General features: G+C 35.8%; 1 protein-coding gene across 6 annotated transcripts in view; it reads right to left on the bottom strand.

Annotated features, from left to right (window-relative positions):
- Positions 1 to 22,956, bottom strand: part of ATP2C1 (ATPase secretory pathway Ca2+ transporting 1) — a 66,053-nt gene that overhangs the window by 1,234 nt on the left and 41,863 nt on the right. For all 6 annotated transcript variants that reach the window (XM_064415962.1, XM_064415966.1, XM_064415970.1 and 3 more), the window contains 18 exons: positions 22,868 to 22,943; positions 22,275 to 22,341; positions 21,091 to 21,215; positions 19,743 to 19,840; positions 18,239 to 18,334; positions 18,039 to 18,128; positions 17,227 to 17,331; positions 15,566 to 15,722; positions 14,121 to 14,291; positions 13,028 to 13,125; positions 11,416 to 11,466; positions 10,468 to 10,634; positions 8,823 to 8,891; positions 7,197 to 7,313; positions 6,281 to 6,428; positions 5,560 to 5,655; positions 4,657 to 4,798; positions 3,703 to 3,833 (listed from right to left, as the gene is read on the bottom strand). In XM_064415962.1, the coding sequence (XP_064272032.1) occupies positions 3,703 to 3,833; positions 4,657 to 4,798; positions 5,560 to 5,655; positions 6,281 to 6,428; positions 7,197 to 7,313; positions 8,823 to 8,891; positions 10,468 to 10,634; positions 11,416 to 11,466; positions 13,028 to 13,125; positions 14,121 to 14,291; positions 15,566 to 15,722; positions 17,227 to 17,331; positions 18,039 to 18,128; positions 18,239 to 18,334; positions 19,743 to 19,840; positions 21,091 to 21,215; positions 22,275 to 22,341; positions 22,868 to 22,943 (2,004 nt within the window). The remainder of the gene's footprint in view (positions 1 to 3,702; positions 3,834 to 4,656; positions 4,799 to 5,559; positions 5,656 to 6,280; positions 6,429 to 7,196; positions 7,314 to 8,822; positions 8,892 to 10,467; positions 10,635 to 11,415; positions 11,467 to 13,027; positions 13,126 to 14,120; positions 14,292 to 15,565; positions 15,723 to 17,226; positions 17,332 to 18,038; positions 18,129 to 18,238; positions 18,335 to 19,742; positions 19,841 to 21,090; positions 21,216 to 22,274; positions 22,342 to 22,867; positions 22,944 to 22,956) is intronic.

Below are 22,956 nucleotides of genomic sequence, written 5' to 3'. Positions count from 1 at the left end.
TTAACAGAATTCAAGCCTGATTCCTGCATTGTGCGCTCAAGTTTTCAGTCCTGCTTATGCTCCCTGTTACCTCTGTTCCCATGGAAATAACTCACCATATCTTAGGATTTAGAGGAAAGATCTCCTATATTGTACAGCTGAGTGTTGATACTGCCCAAATATAGTCAATGAGAAAAGATCTATGAGATGTTACATTAAAGAGAAAACTATGTTTGAGATACAGCAAAGATGTAACTTTCTTTCCAGTACAAAAGCTGCTACTTTCTGAACTACCAGCAGATGGCACGGACACCCAACCACACAAGCCAGAACCTCACAACCCATTTCTCTACAGGTTTCTGTGTACAGCATCACATTTCCATCAGATGACTTTTGAATAAAAGTTGAAACAGGTTACAGTTACTGATTTTACTAACTAAAACTGAAATTCTTAACTGTCCAAATCATCCTCTTCTCCATTATGAGCCCATATATTTTATTTTACCAAGCTTGTAATTTCCTAGAGTTTTTAATCATCAGAAATAGTCACATGCAAAATAAGTCTTAAATATAAAGATACGAGTGGATTTGATTCCACTTTATTATTGCTGGTGAGAAGAGAGATCTTCATTTACTCTGAATCCCACATCAGAAAACTGCTGAAGATTGTAAAAATTCTTGAGACTTGGTAAGAAGTAATATTTTCAATTTGATCCTTTAGAAGACTAGAATAAGGTCAAATATTCTACTTTGAGATAAAAACATGCTATGACAACATGGCATTCTGAGAATACCTTTGGGAAAGCTGAGTCAACTAAGAATTAATAATTACTGTTGTAGAAATATGTTCTCAATGCAGAATTCAGTTGTTCATTATTGCTAATGAAATTATACACACTCATTGCAAAATCCAGTCCTGTAGGCTGAAGAAAACAATTACTGATTCTAGGGTTACCATGCAGAATTTAAAGTATTGCAGTTTTCCTTTTTGACTCATTAAAGGTCTTCCATCTTCTTTGTAGGAAAATTTAAAAATGAAGGGCCTTTACTTACTAAAACCAAAATTCTTTATTCCATACTTCAGTAGAAGCAAGTAAATTCCTCAGCTGTTGCTTATTTCTACCCCATAAGAAATGTCTCTTAATTTTTATGGGAAGTTCCCACTATTGATTCAACTGCTCTGGGAGAAAAATCTCTCAAACCTGCTGTAAAGTGGTAATGAATCACAAGATGAGCCAAAATAACAGCAATGGAATTCAGTCCAGGCATGTTTTCTATATAATAACATTTCACTAGATTTATTACTTGTTAGTATTTTTCCTTCCATTGGAATACACAGCACCAAAACTTCTAACAAATTTAACTCAACTACATTCAACTAAGCCCACCCTGCAATAAGGCAAAATTGTCCTTAAGAGACTGAAATTTTATTTGTCTATAATGATGCATCTTATTCAGAAAGTGGGACTTGTGCTGGAAAAGGGGCACTTGGTAACATTTGTTTAAAGACTTGGCAATGATACTTCCAAGCTAAGACAACAATCTAGCATTCCTCTGTACTTACCTAGATTCTGGGACTCCAAGACCAAGAGCAGAGCACAAAGCAGTCAAATCCCATGGAAGAATATCAACCACAAGATAAGACATATTATGTGAAAGGTATAGCTGCTGTCCCTTCACAAAATCAAAATTTGTTCAAGATTCTTCATCAGCATGCACTGCCAGCTTTTACTATCTGTCTTTATTAATGAATACTAAGGATTTTATTAATGTAGTGTTCTGAAATTGTATTGAACTACTGAACACACTACAGTATTGAACAGCGACAGCCCTACTTGCCAAAGACAGTAATTGTTCAACAACTGTCAAATTTGTCCAACTTCTGAAAGGCAGAACTGCTGCAAGTAAGAAACTTTCACTTGAAGACACAAGAGCATTTCTATAAGAGGTCATGTTGTTCAGGCCCTCCCAGCTCAGTGGTAACAACCCCAGGAAGAGAGGAGGGCCAAGTGATCTTTGAGGGCCAACAGGATCTTTGTCTTTACACAATCACATCTCCAGACATTGGTAGTCCAGGTATTATGGACATACTGAGGGTCAGGAGGAGCCTGCATGTATGAACCGCATGTATAGAGCAGACTGAATGGGCATTCATGCCCTGTCTGCAGCTCCATTTCCTGGCAAAGTCTAGGAATCCCACAGGCAAAAAGAAGAAAACAATTCCAGTAACATTAGCAGAGAAATTCATACGGCACTTTTGAGCGTGGCATGTGGGCCAAGTCACAATGACAAGTGCAGAAATATCCCAGTGTCTGTTGATGACAATTCCTCCTCAAATGACAGGATGAGCACTGACAGTGTAGGCCAGAACCAATGCCACTGCCACATTTTCAGGCTACAGTGAGGAGAGATGCACATGCACAGCTTTACAAGGGAAAGAGATGCCACTGTGTCTTTGACCTCCCCAAGCAATCTTTAAACATCCTCTTTTCAACATGCTTGAGGTGATAGTTCCCTGCATTTCCTGAAAGGATGATAAGATGACACTGATGACAACAGGGCAAGATTATTTTGAGGAAAAGCACTATTTCCAATTAGTGAATATTAGAGTATTCAGACATTGTAATATATTAAAATACTTTTACAGTATCAAAACAATCTACTATAATGCTTTTCTAGCTCCAAAAGTAATTCTGTAGGTTAAAATTCAAAGTTACCCTACTAGGAAAACAGGGGTTTTTTATGAACAGGAAGAAAAATGAAGCTTCTTTCAGAGAGGGATGGGATTTTTTTGTCCAGTGAGGAAATTGAATAATATATTGCATTAATTTTCTAATTCAGTACACTACAAGTAATTTCCATAATTACTGTCTTATAAATCACTCAAGTGAACTCACAGTCATAAGCTAAATTCAATATGGAACTAGACATGAAACAAAGCCTGTATCTGTAATGATATCAAAACAAGCTTATTCATTTGGTGTAAATGCCAGTTTCTTTTAAAACAAAGAGACAACAGAAGTATAAGAAAAGCAAACATTTACTTCAAATTGCAGTATAGGCTTTTCAATCACAGAAAAAGAAAAGAAAAACAGTGATCCAACAGCGGTCACATCCTGTGCAAAAAAAAAAAACCAAACTTGGGATACAAAAAAACTGTAGCACAAGGTACTTGAGCCGCTTACACATTGCAGGATAAAGTAAATAAATACAGTAGCTAGAATATGGCACTCTTGTGACAGACTCTAAACCCAGTGGAATGCCTCTGAAATATTTTTATCCTTGTATTAGTAGCAAAGTCCCACCACCATAAAAGTAGAATAGTACAATGCTTTAAATAAAAACAAACTAAAATATTTATATCTAAGAGAAGGATTTTACACAGTTATATCTTTTAAGTGCAGAAAATGGGACTTGGGCTTAGATCTTTCTTTAAATTAACCCCTGCCCCCTCCCCCCCACAATACCATTCAATCTTAAAAGTAAATTTATGTTTGAGGAAAAATGTTACCAAAGTTGCATAATTTCATTTGTTACTTCCACAGCTGGAAGTTAAATTCTAAACAGTCTCGAAACATGAAGTTCCTCATTAGCCAGTGAAACAAAGGACTTGTCAAAAGCCCTCAGGATTTCTTTATCCTCCAGATAGTGTTTTGCTTTCTCCAACATCTTTAGACAGCAATCGCTAAGTTTGCAAACACAAGAATGCAATATGCATCATACATCAAGAAAAGACGAAGTTGATGAAGAAGAACTTCCACGTTTCTGGATCTTTTCCTTGCTTCTTTCAAACTTCTTTATTAGCTCAGTCACTATGCACACAGAGGAAGTGAGTCCCAGAAGAAACAGTAAATCTGGAAGAGATAATTAGCCTTCTTTAAAATTACTATTTAAGGCTGAGGGGAGACTTAAAAAAGAAGACGACTTACAAGACTTTCAAATTTTCTCCCAATCACTGGAAAAGTTCAGGAGAAATGAAGCAAGATTCAATTCTTTGCAGGCCCAGAAGATTAACATGCATGGTTTATGCACAAATCATAACTACACACAAGATATTAAAAGCTTTTAAAGTATTTCATATACTTATTTTCAGCAACATAATTAACTTAATTCTGAAAAAGTAATATAAATATAATCAGAAATTATGCTACAATAAATAAATTTATTTAATTACAATCACGTAAATCCAGAAAACTACAGAAGTAATAAAACTTTGCCAACAGCATTATGTATCTATAACTCTTTAAAATCCTCCTGTTTCTTTACCTTATGACAATGCAATCAATATTAAAGGATTGGCTTTCTAAGTAAGGTGTTTATATTTAGAGAAAAATTTGTGAACTGGTTAAATTAGCAGTGCTCAGAAACCTACAAAGTAAATAATTTTGCCTGCAACAAAATTTATATTAAAAACTCCCAAATAAATAAGCACTTTATAAAAATTTAAGAACACACTGATCAGTTATGTACCATATGCATTTAAATCATGGTTCCCAAAAAAAAAAACTTCTAGAGCAATTCAAAAAACTTAAAAAAAAAATGCATGAAACAAAAAGCATCAGCAGGCTTTGTGCTCCTGTTGTATGCAAACAGCCAGAAAGTGCTCTTACACTTTTATAAAGTTATGTTCATAAATTAATCCTTAATGAACAGTTTTGAAAAGGGAACAGTTCTTACCCAAGACACTCAGGCTCTCTGTTTGGAAAACTTTCTGAAGTGGAGGGAAGTAAATGACCAATAACTGCCCCATTATAGATCCAAGGACAGCATAGCAGAACATTTTGTTACTGCAAAGTCCAATCTCAAACACAGATTTTGTCTGTAAAAACAATGATATGTTACAAGGTACATGCAATCTTAACTATCTAGACATGAAACTACAATTTCTTTTCATCCAGACTTCTAGCAAAATATAAAATATTACTGTTGACCTCTTAGATAATCCAGAACAAGTTCTTGAACAGGCTAATTGTAGTTTCTCCCTGGTAAATAGAGTACAAGTCTTGTCTTCATAGTCAAGAACTTGCATATTGATCTCACTATTCTACAAGTACAGTTCATCAGGAAAAGGTTACCCCTACACAATTCCATAACAGATTAAGACTGCAAATTACAGTAAATGTAGTAATGTATACTATCACAGAATTTCAGACTTGTTTCCTTAAAATGAAAAAATATACACAGATTTAAAAGTAGAGAACAGTTTCAGAAATTTTCCTTGGACTATGGGCCTTCAAGAATTTTCACATTTTGGTAAGGCTGCTGAACTGACAGAATTTCCAGGAAGAGAAAAAAAAAAACAACTAAGTATACACAGCAATACAAAGGACCATCACACTTCAGCTCTTAATAACAACTTTCTTGCTTTTGTCAGGACACCACCATGTAAACAAATTAAGTAATTAATTTATCTGTAGTTTAAGAATTACCTACCTAGTAAATACATGAAACACTGAGCTTAACAGCAGATGTCAAGTAAATCTGCAGGAAAACACTTGAAACAAACACAGCAAGATCTTCCCTCAAAGAAAACTGATTATTGTGTTAATACTGTGTAAATGGACAGTATGAATCACTTACCTGAGATCTAGAACTCAAAGCATTGAACATATCAAAAAATACAAAACAGGTGAAAGTCATGGTTGTATCTCGTGGCGTTATTACATTGTCTCTTAACTGCCAACAAAATAAAATGAAATGGCTTTAGCATGCTTAAAACCCTCCACAATTAAACAAAGTCAATTAAACAAAATTATTACAATAATTCTACAATGAGTTTTACCAGTTAGGGAATGAAAGCAAAAGGTAGTTGTCTGCCCCAAGCTGGTTTATTAAATCATACATGAAATCTCCTCTAATTTATAAAAATTTGTAATTCCAAGCCATGATTAAATGAAGCCTCCTGACCAACATTTATTCTAGCACATGGAATAGCAGGAATTCTATGATGCGCTACCAAATGTTCACACAACATTTTTCTCTACTGGGAAAACAAAGTCAAATGGCTGTTTCATAATAATCTGGTTAAAAGATTTACATAATTACTTTCTATGGGCAAAGTTTCCAAACTAGATTTGGAACTTGAAAAAGTCTGTGTTAAAGTAGAGACTGGGGAGGAAAACTGTATTTCACTTTTCAGCAACTGTTTTGAAAATATTCCACTCTACTCTGCTAGTATTAAATAAGCATGGCCAAAACTCACTACTAAGTTCATATTAACTCTGAATTCCAACTGCTGGTATAAAAAGGATTTCTTTTAAATTAGGTCGTTACTGCTCTAAGTTTTATACTTTTGTCATACCTCTCTCCAGAAGACGAACAGTGTTCCACAGACAATAATTATTGATGAAACCAGTATTTTAATGATCAGGTTTTTGGTCAGAATGCTGTCCTTCAGATTTCTTGGAGGTTTTCGAATAATATCTTTATCCACAGGCTCCACCCCAAGGCTTACAATTAAAAGAACATTTTACATTTTTATCATCATAAAATTAATTCACTGCTTCTAACTTAAGGATTCAATTGTCTGAGCTGAGAAAAAGAGGATTTAATGCTAGATCCTCACCACCTCTCACCCCACCATCTACTTGTAGTAAAGAGGGTCAAAGGAAGAGCCCAGAGGGAAGCCAGAACCCTGAATTCAAGTTTCATGGGCATAGCCAAGGATCTTTAGATATCCTTGCTGCACCCATATAACAAACAAACGAAATAGAATTAACACAGTAACATACTATAAACATCGAAGTTCACAGAGAAAGTTCACACAGAATCACACAGAATGACTGGGTTGGAAGAGACCTTCAAGATCAGCACATCCAACCCATGCCCTGACACCTCAACTAAACCATGGCACTGAGTGCCACATCCAACCTTTTTTTAAACTCATCCAGGGATGATGACTCCACCACCTCTCTGGGCAGAGACCATTCCAGTACTTTATCACGGTTTCTGTAAAAAACTGTTTCCTAATATCCAACCTACATTTCCCTTGGCACAGCTTAAAGCTGTGTCCTCTCATTCTGTCATTTGCTGCCTGGAGAAAGAGACCAACCCTCACCTGACTACATCCACCTTTCAGGGAGCTGTAGAGAAAAGTTTGCTATTTCTGAAACATCTCACTGAAGTTTAACACTTCACAGTTTCGTTTATGAGCAACCATTTCTCTTGTTGAAATAAAAGGACTACAAAACCTAACAGAGTTAAGAGTAATTACTTACCTTTGAGCTGGAGGTCCATCCATAATAATATTGATCCATAAGATCTGCATGGCATTGAGAGGATTAGGAAAGTTCATTAATGTAGCCAGTGAGATTAAAGTCAGTGCTGCTATACTCCTGTTGAAAGAATCCATTTTTACAACTGTCAGCATTGAACATTTCTGAAGATCCACTGATAACTGCTTTGTAATCAACATTTTAACTGTTTAGGAGTGGATACATATTTTGACAGTGTGAATCATGACAGACATTAAGTCAAACTTCAAAGGTAGAGCATGAAATCCTTTAGAATACTCATTCTGACACAGTCCTTATTTAAAACAGCATTGTCCTGGCAATAAAAAAGCAGCAAATTTGCATTTTAAAACCTCCCAACCTTTTAGGTAACATTTCAGAATTATCACCTAATTGATTTCTTTATGGGGACTGGGTCCTATAGTTTTCTTGTGCCAAAAGTGGAATTTCAAAATGTGGGTTTGAAAAATAAACTGCTTTTCCCCTCCTGATATAAACAAACTCACTCTGTGCACCTGTCCCTGGTTTGCCTGATGAGTCAAAGCAAGGTACTACTCAAGCTCCCTAAAAATACCTACAACCACTCCTCATTACTAGCAAGATGAGAAGGCCAGGCCAAAGACTGAAAAACAGAGTAGCCGGCTGCAAGTTCAGCATTAGAAACCTCTGTAAACAAGTATGCACTACTTGCTCTCAGTGCAAGATTAAGAGGTTTCATAACCAAGAAGAATAAAGCAAGGCTTACAATTACTCCAAATTTAGCACTGTACTGAACCCTATTATGCTCTCCCTGTAAAGAGAGACAGAAAAAAACAGCAGGTAACTGATTAATCAAAACCAGGTAAGCACACTTTCTTAGAACATCTGTTTTTCATTATTTTTCAGCAGTAGATTCCTACTCTAGTCTTGGTAAGACTAGACAGGATACCTGATAATACTGAAAGGCTTTAGATTTGGTTGTTTGTTTGGTTTTTAAACTTCTGAAAATTTCAGACCATTCTGAAATGTCATGAAGGCTTCAAAAAAGTACACGAACAACAGGGTGAAGAGAAAAAACATGTCCCTGAGTCCAGATCCAGTAAGATAAACTAACAAAAAATTTGAAACTAAGGCTTAATAAACTCTTGTCCTCTTGCCTTACATACACATTATGTAGCTAGCACATGAATCCTTCTGTGCAAGAAAAGGAAGTCAGCCTCATATAGTTAGCTCATTCCACACACCACTACATGGATTTCAGAAAAAGTAACTTCCTGATTCCCTGTTTTCCTCCATTTGAATACATGCACTGGGTAAGGAGGGACTGACTATTAGCTTGTCATTTAAACAGGGATCCAAAGGCAGTTCTGCTGTTTCTCATTATCCCTTCAGTAACTCACTTCACACATCTCAACAGGAAGAACTGTGACAAAGTTACACGTCTATTTATCGCACTACCTTCTGGGTCTTTAAAAATAAAACAAGCCACCAAACACAAAATAGTGAAAACTCAAAAGCACAGTATATCAGCATCCTACTCGAAATTTACAGTATTAACATGAATTTATGCATCTGCTTCATGCTTGATTCATTCACAAGAAACTTCTGATACTGACAGCTTTTCAAACTTACGTGCTCAGTTGAAATCTAACAAAATTTTTTATATTATTATAAATTCCTTTACCCTCTTCAATTGCAGACCTGCAATTAAAAACAGAGATTACATTACAAGACAAATGAATCTACTGCCAAAAAACCCTTAAAGCAAACCAAAAAAGCTATTAATTTAAGCACCAATAAAACCAGCAAGAAACAAATGGAGCTGAGGTTCTTTTAACTTCGGCAGTCATTGGTTTTCAACTTGACTATAAGAACCCAAACTATTCTGTGATTGTGAATAATCACAAGTTATTTTTCCAGATGCTTAACTTTGAAAATGTAATTATTAGAGTAAGATCTCCTCTATGTTCAAAATTTACCACCATCCTTGATCCTTCTAAATCAAGTTGGATAATTTAAAAAAAAAAGAACAAAAACCAACAAAACCCAAAAAGCCAACAACTCCTCCCCACACACACTTTAAAAAAGCACAGAAATACAGCATGGCTTTAGAGGACCACGTATTCTTCCTGTACCAGAATGAAATATGTACAGACCATCTTCACAACCCCTAGTATGTGTCATAACTTGCCTATCACATTATCACAATTACTGCAGTGAGAAAGGATTTTCTGGTACCCAAATCAAGCCTACTTTGCTGCAAATAAAACTGATTTTTTTTCTTACACTCCCCCAATAATTAAACAGCATTCCTTCAGTACCTTAAAAACATTTTAAAGGGTGGGGAAAATATATAAAACCATGAAAGTTCATGCCTTTTTTTTTCCTTAGCATTCACCACTCTTCTCTCTCTCCTATTGAGAACTCTCCTGATGACATCAGCAAAAGTGGGTAGGACAGTCCAGCAAAAACCTCAACAAGCCTGTGTAAAGTACTTACTACAGATGTCCTTCCTATGTACTCTTCTGCCTATGTTAAAATTATTCCCTTCTCTGTTATGTTTTTGCATAACAGCACATTTCTGTTGGCTGCATTGGTGTGATAACCTCAGATCATCTTCTGACATACATAGGCAGATTCTGACATACATAGGTAGATTTTCTTATACTGTACTTCTGCATTTCACTTCTTTCCAAGGGTTAAATGTCATACTTTGGAACTGAAGTGTTCTGAGACTGATGCATAATTTCAAAATGAAGGCTATTTCGCCAGACAGCAGTTCAGCTCTGTCAACAATCACTACCTTCAAAAGTCAGATGAATTAAAGTCAAAATAGGAAAAGTTTAGCTAAGCTCTTTTTGAAATACACCAACCAAAAAATGAACCAGTACAAACAGCTGGTTACCAGACACTAATAGCCCATTTTCACCTGTGCTATCTAAATAGTTAATATTTTTTTCCTTTTCTGAAATCACCACGTTCAAGAGTTGAAAACAAACGGAGATCTACATAATCGCAAGTGGAATGCTCTGTCATTTTTTTCATTAGTTTTATGCTTCTGAAGTACAAAATTGAATGAAATCTCCTAACTGCTAACAGACTCACAATTTCATCTCAGTTATGTTTCCAAACATGCTAATACTCCTGACTGAGCAGAAAACTCATTTACAGCAGCTACAAGCTCATTTACAAGTTCAGGGAAGCTTCTATTGGTTTAACCCAGGCAACATCTCATGAACGCTACATAGTACAAGATATGTACATAAAGGCCACCTACATTATTGTCTGAAAGTCATCATCCACGAGGATCATATCTGCTGCCTCTTTACAAACATCTGTTCCAGTTTGTCCCATGGCTACACCAATATCTGCAGCCTTCAGAGCAACAGCATCATTCACTCCATCTCCTGTCATAGCTACCACGGCACCATTATTTTGCAGGGACTAAAGAGAGGGAAAAGAACTTAAATCAGGGATTTAAATAACCCATCCTATAAAAATTATTCTAGATTCAAGGTTTGTGTCACTGCTCCCCCTCCCCCATTTTTTATAGTTGCACTGTAATGTCCTAAAGAAAAAAACAGCTGCTTCTGTTCTAAACAGTTTTTATACAAGATTTTGGGTTAAACTTCAGTTCTTACATTCACAGCCTAACTTTTAAAGCTAGGGTATTTAAAATTTGCCTTTAGGCAAAAGAAAAAACCTCTAGAGAAAGATAGAAGATACTGTATTTCCATATTACCATTATCACCTTCTTACAAGACTTGCATGCACCCTATGGTCTCAGTGTTTTGACTTCTCCTTATTGTTACTTTTCTGATTGTTCCAATTGTTACACTGAGTCCCTCCTTCTTTGCTACCTTCTTTTGTTAACTTCTGAATAGAGGCACTGCCACAGACACGACTTGAAATTCATTCCCTGTTATCTCATCTGACAAGTATCAGAAATATGGTTCTTTCAAGCTCCTAGTCAATTCAACTGCAACGTGACACAAAATCTCAATCAATCCCCAGCTCCCTACACAGAAGAAAGCACAATGTTACCCACCTATTCCTTGTGGGCACTATGCATTTTTCTAGGTAATATTTTCAAGTACACTTCACTGCCAAATCAGATGCATATCTGATTTCATCTTGACACACTGTAGCACATTATAGTTTAAAAAAGGCAGCACAGGCAATACCCACAGCAACAGTCCAGCATTTGAGCCTCTAGAAGACTTACCTTTATAATTTTCAATTTATGCCGGGGACTGGCTCTGTAGAATACTGCAACCTATTAAAAGAGTAATGAAGAAGTGGTGAAAATTTCAGATATGTAAAGAATTGCATTGGATTCTCTTAAGGTAGAGGTTAAAAAATATAATCAAAGGCCAACTGTTTTCTTGTTAGCTCTTAAGCTGAAGCACCAGTGAGCTGTGTTTTTAATTGAGTGAAATCACTAATTTTAGAGAAGATTCAAAGTGTGTTCTGGTAAACAAAGTTAGTGCTACTTATTTCAAGATAGAATGTGCAATTTTAAAGCCTTCTAAAATAATGAAGCAACTGAGCTATAATGGCTTGCTGCTGGCCTTCCTGACTAAATTCATTCAGGCAATTTTGATGCTGACACTACAATCAACATCCTTTTTCCTTGTCAGCACAAGTGACAAGCTACTCAGGGTACTTCAATTTTACTAGTGTATACCATATTATTAACAACTGAAGTTTTAAAGATAATCAAAAATTCTGACTTGGAAGGACAAATTTTCAGAATTTTCTTGGTCTCTGGACTACTCTGTGAATTAAAATTTGAGCATGTGGAATTTAGTTTTCCATAATCCCCATACAGTTACTATTTTTTCTTTTCAAGAAGCCTGACAAAGAGCTAGATTACTCACCAATCAGTTTAGACTGTATACAGCTATTAATCTTATTCGTTGATTTTCATTCCTAGTAAGATTTTAAGCAAACACCTAGCCAAGCAATTAAGTGAAAGGTCAAACATGCGTAAGTAAATTTGTATCTATTTCTGTTATTTAATGTGGACAGCCCTTAAGAACATGTATTGCCACATAAACCAAAAATTACTATTTGCCACACAATTCTTTCTCTTTCCCAGTTTCTGTGAGTCACTAAGAAAAGGCAGAAAGCTGATATGCACATTTCTTCATTGCAAATATTGGTTTTTGGCTTGCTTACACCAGGCTCAAGCATGCTGCAGTCTAATTTTGCAGTCCTTTGCAAACAGAGCAGCATTTTGATGCAAGAATTTTGCAACCTAGCTAAACTTGAACCTCTATTGCATTTGATTATGTCTTCAAATTCATAACCTGGACACTGGTTAATCCATTTAGTTATTTAATAACTAAAAAGTACTAAGCAGTAACTTAATAAATACACCCTTTCAAAATTCCCAACTAGCGACCTCAGATGGATCAAAATCATTAAAAACACAGACAAGTCTCCGAAATTACAAAAGAATGGACTGTCTGAACATGCAGGCTCTAAGATTATATAAATGAACTGAGTTGCTCAGAAATAAAATGGCCTAATAATACAAAAAGGTGATGTTCAGTAAGAGGTGGCAAAACGAAAGTTAAAGATAAAAAACCCTGAATCATTAAAAGAGACAGAAGAAATTTATTCTTTATCTTTTTATATCGAAAAAGATAACTGTGCAAGTTTGAACAAAATAGTTTTTCATATTGGTCATATGTCAGACCAAAAGATACTTATTAGAACAATATTATTTGTCATTCAGAAATTATATTTTAGCTTGCCACAGGAAAAAAGCATTTCTCAATATGTAAATGTATCCTTTGCCACACTTCAATCAGCAGTATATCAAAACATACCTTTGGTGTTATTTGAGAAAGCTGCTGAATATCCAAATCATCTATCTCTTCTCCAGAGATTGCCTGTGAATTTTTGGAATACAATCCTAGTCGACTAGCTGTAAAAGAGTCATAAAAACCTTATTATAATAATTTATCCTTTTATGACATTAAGTACTCATTTTTTTTAATACTTATATTTTCTGCAGCATTTCAGATTTGAAATACCTGGAGCAGAACATCTTACTACGTTATTGATTCAGTACGTTGGAGTAAATTACATGAACTCTTGAGTAACAACAACATGCTACAAAGTCTATCCTAAATCAGATAATTATTTGCTTAGTCCTTTTAGGTCTAAAGGTCTGTAATTGATTCTGCCAGGTGTCATATAAACAAATAGAGCAGCTCAGTTGTCTCAAAATTTACAGATCAAAAATAACAGGACAGAAAGTGAAAAATAACATGAGAGAGACAAGGAAAAAAAAACCTCTGATAAAATACTGAGTTTGGGGGTATACTCTTCACGTGCACATTGAACTGCTGATCATCCTGTTTGTAAAGAATTCTTATTCTGGCTAAAGTGCTTGTTCTTTAATGCATTGTATTGTAAAAACAAGTTAAGTAGTTTGCTTAAATATTTATTAATAATACTTAAGGTTCTAACTTAATTATATGGACAAAACTGTGCTAGACAGCACTGAAGTGCCATACATCATTATTCCTTGTCACTGGCTCTTTTAGTTCATGCCTGCTGTCAGAGACAGGCACCCAAAGCTGAGGGTAGGCAGGGTGGTGGTGGTGATGTAACAGTAAGAATCAGAAATCAAGCATATGTAATAAGTAAACAACATGAAAAAAAATACAGTTCCAAACAGCCAAAGTCATGTTAACCAAACTGGAAAAGCTGCTATTCAAGCTGAAACCAAAGTACCACTTCAGACTAGGGTCATGGGGTTTTTCGGTCTTTTCCCCTGCTAATTCCACTGTGCCATACATTAATCCAAAATACGGATAAAATAACTCAAAAATGTTAAAGACTTAATACACATACTTCCTAACAATTAGCTAAGCAGAAAACAAGAAAATATGAAAGGAAGTGAACTGTTCATACCAATGGCAACTGCAGTTTCCTGTGAATCTCCAGTAACCATTTTTATTGCAACTCCTGAGGTGATGAGTGTAGTAACAGCTTCTTTTACACCAGTCCGCGGGGGATCGATTATTCCCACCAGCCCCAAAAAAGTCAGCTGTCCTAACTCAGGACCAGAAGCTAAGGCCAGAACTTTAAGAAGAAAAAGAAATAAAAATGTTAAGATTTCAAATTAATGTTGACATCAGCATTTAAAACAACTGTTTCTAACTAACAAGCCAGCATAAAGCAAAGGGCTGCAATTTATATTTTTCTTTTTTGAAACCTTGGTAGTAGCAATGCTGAGCATTCACAGTAGCCACTTAGGTACACTCTTGTCTTCTAAAGAGCTCCTTACCAAACAGCCAGGTTTTAAAGATAACTTTCCTATTTATTCTCATATGAAAGTGTTTATATTTTGTCTGTGTGGAAAGAGAACCACATCTAGCTTTGTGATTTCTCTGTGCATTTCTTTTATGCATTAGGATGAAAGGGAGGATCAGTTAATGTATTTCTTTTCTGCTTTAGTTTGGTTTTTTTTTTACCTTTTGAGAGGAAGATTTCATTGAGTACATGCTGAATATTTTCTGGAATGTCTTTTCAAGTAGGATTCTTAATTCAAATATATTTAAATGTCGTTAGAGTTGTAAGGAAAAAGCATGTTTGCTCTTTTCAAAACATTACCCTTGATTTTTTTGACAGACAGAACAAATGACTGTTCAAATAAAACAGCAAAAAAAAATCACTCCTACCACTCCTATATCTTCTCAGCTTCTAATAATTTGTATCTTAGGAATTTCCTGATCTACAGAGTAGCCCTCCCTTTAAAAATTAAAAAAAAAAAAAATTAAGGAGCTGTACATGGACTTAACAGCCTAGAGAGCTCTTCACAGAGGCCAAAGAAATCCAGTCATAATCCTGGCCCAAAATCAACTCCTGTCAATCATCTTGTGACATATATTTTGTTTTATTTAAAATTCTACACAGCTTGTTAACACAGAAGATAATTCTAATGGCATCTCCTGACCTGCAATCAGTTGTGCTAGTTTAACTCATGAAGGTGACAGAAGCCAAAGTAATGGACAAATAAACACATTCACATTAAAAAAACCACCACAGGCATCTATAATAAGGTATGGAAGCCATTAAGTAGCAATGTATTGTTCAGTTATGGCCACATGCAAGAGATGACAGAAAGCAAGTGCCCTTTCTCATCCTCTGCAATTTAATCATGGCATTATACAGGCCTAGAAACTAAACAACACAGTGGCACTTACTGAACAAAATAACCCCAACCAACCAACAAAGATGATGTCAGTGTTTTGGGTTGCTCTTGTTTGTTGCTGTTGACTTAGGGGTTTTTTTTTAAACAACAAGTAGTGCCATTTAAATGAATTTGTTATTTTGAGACTTTTTAACAGCCTTACCTCTAAGCCCTGCAGAACCCATAGACACCTTCTCTTGCTGGTACTGCTCTCTCTGCTGCTGCACCAGGGGTAGGCTCTGTCCCTTACAGTTATAGGATGTACAGTATCTAATGACTTGTTCATAAGCACCTTTCATAAAGCAAACCTCAGGTTTGTCCTAAAAGAAAAAAGAGGTGCTGTGTGCACATGTGTGTATGCATAACTACACACACACAAGCACATACACATACAGATGCATAAGCATGATGTGTAGTTTTGTTAACAATGTTAAGAACATGATGCAAATCAAAAACATAAAAATCTCTTATTTTAAGTGTCTCTAGACAGTGTACATTCAAGAGTGGTAAAGTCAAAACCAGCCAAGCTAATAATCAATATCTCATTTCAGAACACATCAGCCATGGGCACTGCAAGTTACAGTTTACAGACTAAGGGGCCATGCAAAGGACAGAAATTCAAGCTACACAGGACATTAGACCTGAAAGACCTTAAAGTCCTCATCAGACCAGCTGCACAGGTCATTAAACATCCCCTCCATTCTTGTACAAGGCCTAGTAACTCTAATATTTTCCAGATACCCATTTAGCCTTGATATGATGATACCATGGGACTAAGAGTCCACCAGCTACCTCAAACACTGAACTCCAATGCTAAATCAACTCAGCCTTCTCCTCCCCCCCTTTCCATTAAGAACTGCTGCCTCAGCTAAATTTCCAATCACTGATCACTCATCTTCTCTCCAGCTGAACTAAAAAGCTCTTTTTTAATATACCTACTTCCTTCCTGTGAAGTTATTCATATGCACAGCAGTCAAGTTACCTCAATCTTTAATGATAGGCTTAGGAGAGTTCCAAGTTTCTAAATCCACTGTATTTTCTTAGTCTTGAAATAATTTATGTTCTCTTGCAATCTGTTATCAATTTTCCAACATTCTTTTAAAATTGCTGATTCCAAAACACAGACACAGTAAGTCTTTACATTAATTAAAATCCTATACCAATTTCTGCTCTTTACAAAGACACAGATAATCAACAATATAACCTATATAGCTAAAAGTAGTCAAATGCTTTCTTTCCAAAGCAGATTTTACAGTGATACTGGAACACTGTCAGCAAGCCTGGTTTTGATCTGAAGTACTGGAAGATTTTTTTCATAAATCCAATATAAGGTCTGTTGTTTCACATATTGTCTAGAAGGCTCCAGCTATCAGACTGGCAGTGATTATGTCAATACTTGTAACAAAAACATTTATATGGATCTAAATGAACATGAATGCACATATGTACGTGAAAGTACCAGAAGACAGAAAAAAATATTGAAAGAGTGAGTTTTCTTGATAATCCATGCCAGTGTTGACATCAATAAAATTTGTCAAAGCTGGGGACGTGATGTCTGCATGAAACCAGAAACCCTGTGTTCTAAAACAAATGAAATTTTACTACTGAACATCAATGCATATTCTTGCTCTTAATTCCTTATATAACTATGCAGTGGAGCTCAAGAGCTTGAAACTAAATCTGTGTCTATTATCAAGCCATATTTCTAGGACTGTGCACCACTGCCAGCTTTCCAAAACCTCTGAAGCAAAAAATGAAGATATTAAACAAGGTAGATAACCATTCTACAGAGCCAGTGCTCATGGAAACAGTGATTGAAGTTACCTGCTGTGTTCTGTGAATGCATTTAACAGCCATCCATTTTTGTTCCGAGCTGAAGGGATATTCGGCTTTCCTTATGTAGTCTTCCTGGACTCCATCTAAACCCATCTGTATAAAACAGAAGTACCACCACAATGTCAGGACCTTTTCTTTTCAAACAGCTATGAGATTCGATGACTTGTTGAAACACCTTAATTAAAGAACAATTTCATCTCCAAAGTTGCCTTTTGAGCACACTGTTCCAATTTAGATAGATTTCTTGGCAAACTAGTACTGAAAACACCTAGAAACTTCTTTCAGGCTTCAGCATGAGCCTTGCTACATTTCTCAATAGCTGTAATGGGTGTGTCACAGCATTAAACAAAAAAAAAAAAAAAACAAGAAGCCCTCTCCCTCCCCAAAAGAAAAACCCCAAACACTTCAGGACAGTGTCTACAATTCAAAGCTCTGCACTTACGAGGCCCTATAAATTCTGCAGTCACCAATACATCAGTTACCAACTTCCCCCTGCTACTGATGTGAAACTGGGAAAGAGACAGTACAGTCAATAATCAACAGGTAAATCAGTTTGTGGCAGGTGAAAGACAGTACTAAGTGCAAAAAGATGAAAATAGAGATTTTACTTCACTCGCAAATTTTTTTTTTCTGATCCTTCAGAACGCCCAAGATTTACAAGAAAGAAACATAGGAGATGAGCAGTTGCAATACAAATCTAGGAGATCCAAAAGAGAAGAAAATGAGAAAAATAAAGCCACAACTTCTTTCTACACATTTCCCACCTGCCATGAATCCAAACAGCACCATCAAGTACACACCTTCATAGCAAGTGCAATTAAAGCCCCTTCTGTTGGCTTCCCCATCAATGTGTTGTTTCTAATCAAGGCATCATTGCACACACAGCCAGCCTAAATGATGAGGAAGGAAAGGGGAGAAAACAGAACACAAAGTAAATGTCATACAAAGCCCTTGTGCTACATCATCAGTTAAAACTTACGGTTCTTTGCCAAGATCTTACCTCCACAATTTTGCTAATGGATGGGTTGTTATAACCATGAATAACTTCACCATCGAGCATCACTTCTCCAAACCTGTTATAACCTACTCCAGTAACCTGCAAGAAAAGCAGCCAGAGGCAGCATGCAATGAGGTGTTCACCAGGTTAACTGCCCTCAGCTTTTTATAATAAACTACAGAAGAATTTCAAAAGGCCATTCATAATGCTGCTTTTACTAAGTGTGCATGAATTCTTATTACTCAGCTTCTAATGCAGCAACAGTCTGAGTTCAATAAAATCTATTAGAGACTAATTTCTTTTAACAGTATCAATTTTATTTCTCAGCACAAATAAATGTAGTGTATGTTGTTTCCTTACAATATTAGGCCTGCTTTCTTTTTTCTTCTTTCTTTTGCTTTCTAACTTTTTCCTCCTATTTTTCTCTACCCTGATTAATAATGCATACCCCCTGCAGGGGAATGGAATTACAGAGCAGAGTCCTACTTCCATGGAGTTATTAAAAAAAAAAAAAACAGTTGAACAGCCTCTCAGTTATACCTCAGAAAGATGTTAAAATCAGTAAAATTGTATTTTTAATGCATAAAAACCAGGCATCCTACTAGGATCCTAAAAAAGTCCTCATATCTACAGCATTAACAGCTAATATATTTCACAGCCATTTCAAGTTCTCTTTCCATTAGGAAAAAGGAGGTGATTTGACCCAGATGCAACTGTGCTAGTAGCAGTATTCATACAGACTTGTAGCAATAAAAAACATGTATCAGGATATATAAGAAAATATAGGCAAATAATAGGAAACAATGTGAAAACATGCCAGTATTTTTGCTTGCAGAATAAAATTACAAGACTGTCTATTAACTCTATTGTGGAAACAAAACCCTGATAAAGGAGTCTGAGAATTTAAGAACATGATTAAAACATTCCTACGAACCCACACCTCACCGCTTTTGCTTCTCTTTTGTGGATTTACATCACTGGTCTTTCCTGAAACTCCCTGATCTCAATAATCACTGTTTCATGTCCTGCTCCTACCTGCAGGTCCATCCATTATAAAAAAGAATGAATGTGCATATTCAGTCTGAATAGTTCACACAATAAACTGTCTTTAAGGCAAAAAGTTGGATATCTCCACTTTAAATGTTTGGAATATGTAAATTTTAGGGGATTGTGTTCGTACCTGAAACAGCAGAATAGCCTCAACTTTCTGTACTGAAGAAAAACACAATCTCTCAACTTGTCTGTGTATCTTAGCATCTGTCTCTTATTGTGTGTGACCTACAGTCACCAAGTTTTAAGAACTTAACATATATTAAAAAACCTTTCTGTAACCAGAGAAGGCTTGGATAGCACAGCTCAAAGGCTGCATATTAAATGAACTGAGGGACAGGAGTTTAGTGCAATAAATTTATGCTTTCTTAACTGATGCTTTAAGTCCAGCATGTTTCAACTGATACACACAACAAAATAAAAAGGCAATTTCAAGTCTAAGTGTCACATGACATACCTCAGCATGCTGCCCATCAGAAGTAAAAATATGGGTAACAGTCATTTCATTCTTTGTCAGCGTTCCAGTTTTATCTGAACAAATGACATTGCAACAACCTGAAATAAGAAATTAACATTTATAAGACAACTCTTTTTAGAACAATCTGAGTAACTAACAAAGAGTATGCAAGCTGAGCAAATTTCTAGAAATATTGCAGGTGTCTGTGAATAAAAACAAGTGAGAGACAGCAAATTTTCAACTACTAATGAATAATTGCACAAGGCTCTTTGAGTTTGTCCAATAAATAAAAAAACCCTCCAAACTAATTTAATCCCAAATTCACAATTTATACAAAATGTGTCCACTCACTACCTCTCCTTTATTTTATTCTGCTGTACCTCAAGGTACATTACTGAAATCTCAATTGTGATTCCTGGTGAGGAGAAAAACTAAGAGCCTGCTTTACAGAAGTCATTCTTCTTTATTAAAAAGCACAACATGTATTTAACACTAGCCACAATATTTGTGTCACACAAGTGTCACACTAGTACACCACAAGTGTGACTTAATAATAAACCTGCAAATTTTAATAAGTTTGAAGAGATTACAAAAATGTGAGATTTGCATATGCCCTTTTAACTCTGGAATGGAGATTCTGAGAGACTGTTGCAGCATCTTGACGTTTCTGGACATGACAGTAGGAGCTGTACAACCAACAAAAAACCTTGCAACACTAATGAAACTCTGCTAGAGGCATAGAAACAAAAAATTTCCCAGTCTTCAAGTTGCAAAAAGGAATTCAGATGCAGCAGAATTATTTAACTTAGTATTTCTATTTCTTTTCCATGTTCTGTGCTTTACATATTTTATGACTCTACCTACATACAGAACTTCTTTGAGCTTTAAAGTTTTTAAATGATTTTACATTCCAATATGAGCAGCATAAATCCTGAAGGTGCATTATGATTACAAAGCTTTTCCTACAATTCAAATATGGGTTTGTTTTCAACTGTCAATATCACTCCTAAATTTACCAAAATTTTTACCAAAAAGATTTAATTTAAAAAACATCTTAGAAGTCTTACTTAACAAGAACATCTTACAGTAAACAATCAGTTTGGTGCATTGCTAGCATGGCATGCTATTAACTGGCAGATTTTTTATTTCTTCAAAAGAAGTAGTTAGAAGGCCCACAGAAACATCTCCCTCCTTGCTCCAATGTAACACACATTCAGTTCAGGAATATTTTAAACATGCCAACACGCTGCTAGCAAAAGAAGAATACCTGCTTTGTTTCCCTCATTAGTCATCAATATTTCCTAACATTTACATCAAAAACACTATCTCTAAGTTACTCTAGTCATACCTAAAGTTTCAACAATAGGCAGCTTTTTTACAATAGCCCGTTTCTTCACCATTCTCATCACACCAAGGGCCAGTGTCACTGTTACCACAATTGGGAGTCCTTCAGGTATTGCAGCTACAGCCAAACTGTAATGAAAGAAAATACACAGATCTGCTTTCAAATGTCATACAGGAATACACAGCAGTGATGAATTTACAATTCAGACCATTGTTTCTGTAGCCAACTGGTCACTGAGATGAAAACAGAAAGGAAGGAGTCACCATGTGATTCTAGCTGTATAGCATTCATTATAAGAAACCCGCTGAAGACAGCAACAAATGAAATAAATTAGATCATTTCTACTCATTATTTATGCAAAAGTATGAAGAAATGTAGGGGAGAGGGAGAAATCAATTGTACATCTGTTTTGCCTACACAAAACACTAATTAGGGCTGCGCAAAGCGGCCCAGATTGTGAAGAATAAGTGTAGTCAGCACTAAACAGAACTGGGAAATGCCACCACTGATCCACAATTGCTACTGCCAGATCATGATGTGGCAGCAAATTAAGTGAGGGAATGGCCTTGAAGGTCATTTAAAAACAAACAAATAAAAAACTTGATGACAGTGTAAATGCTCAAAGATGCAGCTCCTGGGTTTCTTTTCTCCCCTCCACAAATGCATAATTCTTCAGAATCTGATCCTGTCACTTGAAGAAACCCTTCTGCCTTATGCACAGCACTTATGGCCATGTAATCAGCAACCCAGAAACTTTTCTAGGAGTATGGAGTTAGACCATCTAAATTCAGTGCTGTACTCAGCAAACAAGCTGGGATTAAGTTTGCATAATATAGAAGTTGAGTTATTGAACTACATGACAAAGCTCGCAATAACTTTGTCATATGCCTTGTAAAATTACAGCTCCTTTATTTACTCAGCAACACAAACTCAAACTGTACAGCTCTATTGCCTGTTTGCAGGTGTTCCACAAGACACTCAGAAATCACCATATGAATGTAAAATTTAAGAGACTAACAGGAACACACTGCATTATTAAAAATATGTAAGAATCTGCTTTTCTATTTTCATTTTGAATTACATGAAGTTAAGAGCAGCGTATGCAAACATATTTATTAAATAGATCACTAGCTTTCAAACACTTGCTGTAATGAATGATCTACATTATTTCACAACATAAATCTTACCTCACACCAATTGTGAACATATCAAGGATATGCTTTCCTTGCAACCAGCCAACTAGCATAATAACTCCTATAAAGAAAACAGTCAAGGGGATAAATGTAAAACCAGCATGCACTGTAGCCTCATGGGGACAAGAAAAAATTCAAATACCAGAACAAAGCTTATGACTGTACTACCTACAAAAAATTATTATTTATTTCATTGTCATGACCCCATTATGGACCCCAGTATGGCAAAGATGAAGAAAGCTTTGCCAGTCAGGTTGCCCAATATATCTTTAAGTGAGGTACTCATTTATGCACACTTTGAATCAGAATCGAAGACACATTGCAATTTAAAAGGAAGCATTTGGAGGACAAAAAGTCAGTAAAGTACAGTTGCAGGAAGAAGCAAGCGAACACCCTTATGATTAGAGTTATGTCACATTATGCAATTTTCAGATGACTAGTGACATGAACTCAAAGTGACCAATGAAATCAGGAACTGAAAGATTTTCAGAGATTTAGTCTTCCATTTCCCAGGCCCCACACTAGTTTCCTTTAGATAATCTTTTGCAATTATTTTACCTATTATATATATATATAGATTATCTTACCTATTATACCAAAAGAATACAAGGAAAGCTGTTTTCCCAAGAGATCCATGCTCTTCTGCAGAGGTGTCTTTGGAGCCTTGATAAACGGC

This window comes from Passer domesticus, chromosome 1 (assembly GCF_036417665.1).
Source record: "Passer domesticus isolate bPasDom1 chromosome 1, bPasDom1.hap1, whole genome shotgun sequence".
Lineage (NCBI taxonomy): Eukaryota > Metazoa > Chordata > Aves > Passeriformes > Passeridae > Passer > Passer domesticus.
The sequence above is the reverse complement of the archived record's forward strand: the minus strand, read 5'-3'. Positions and strand labels throughout refer to the sequence as shown.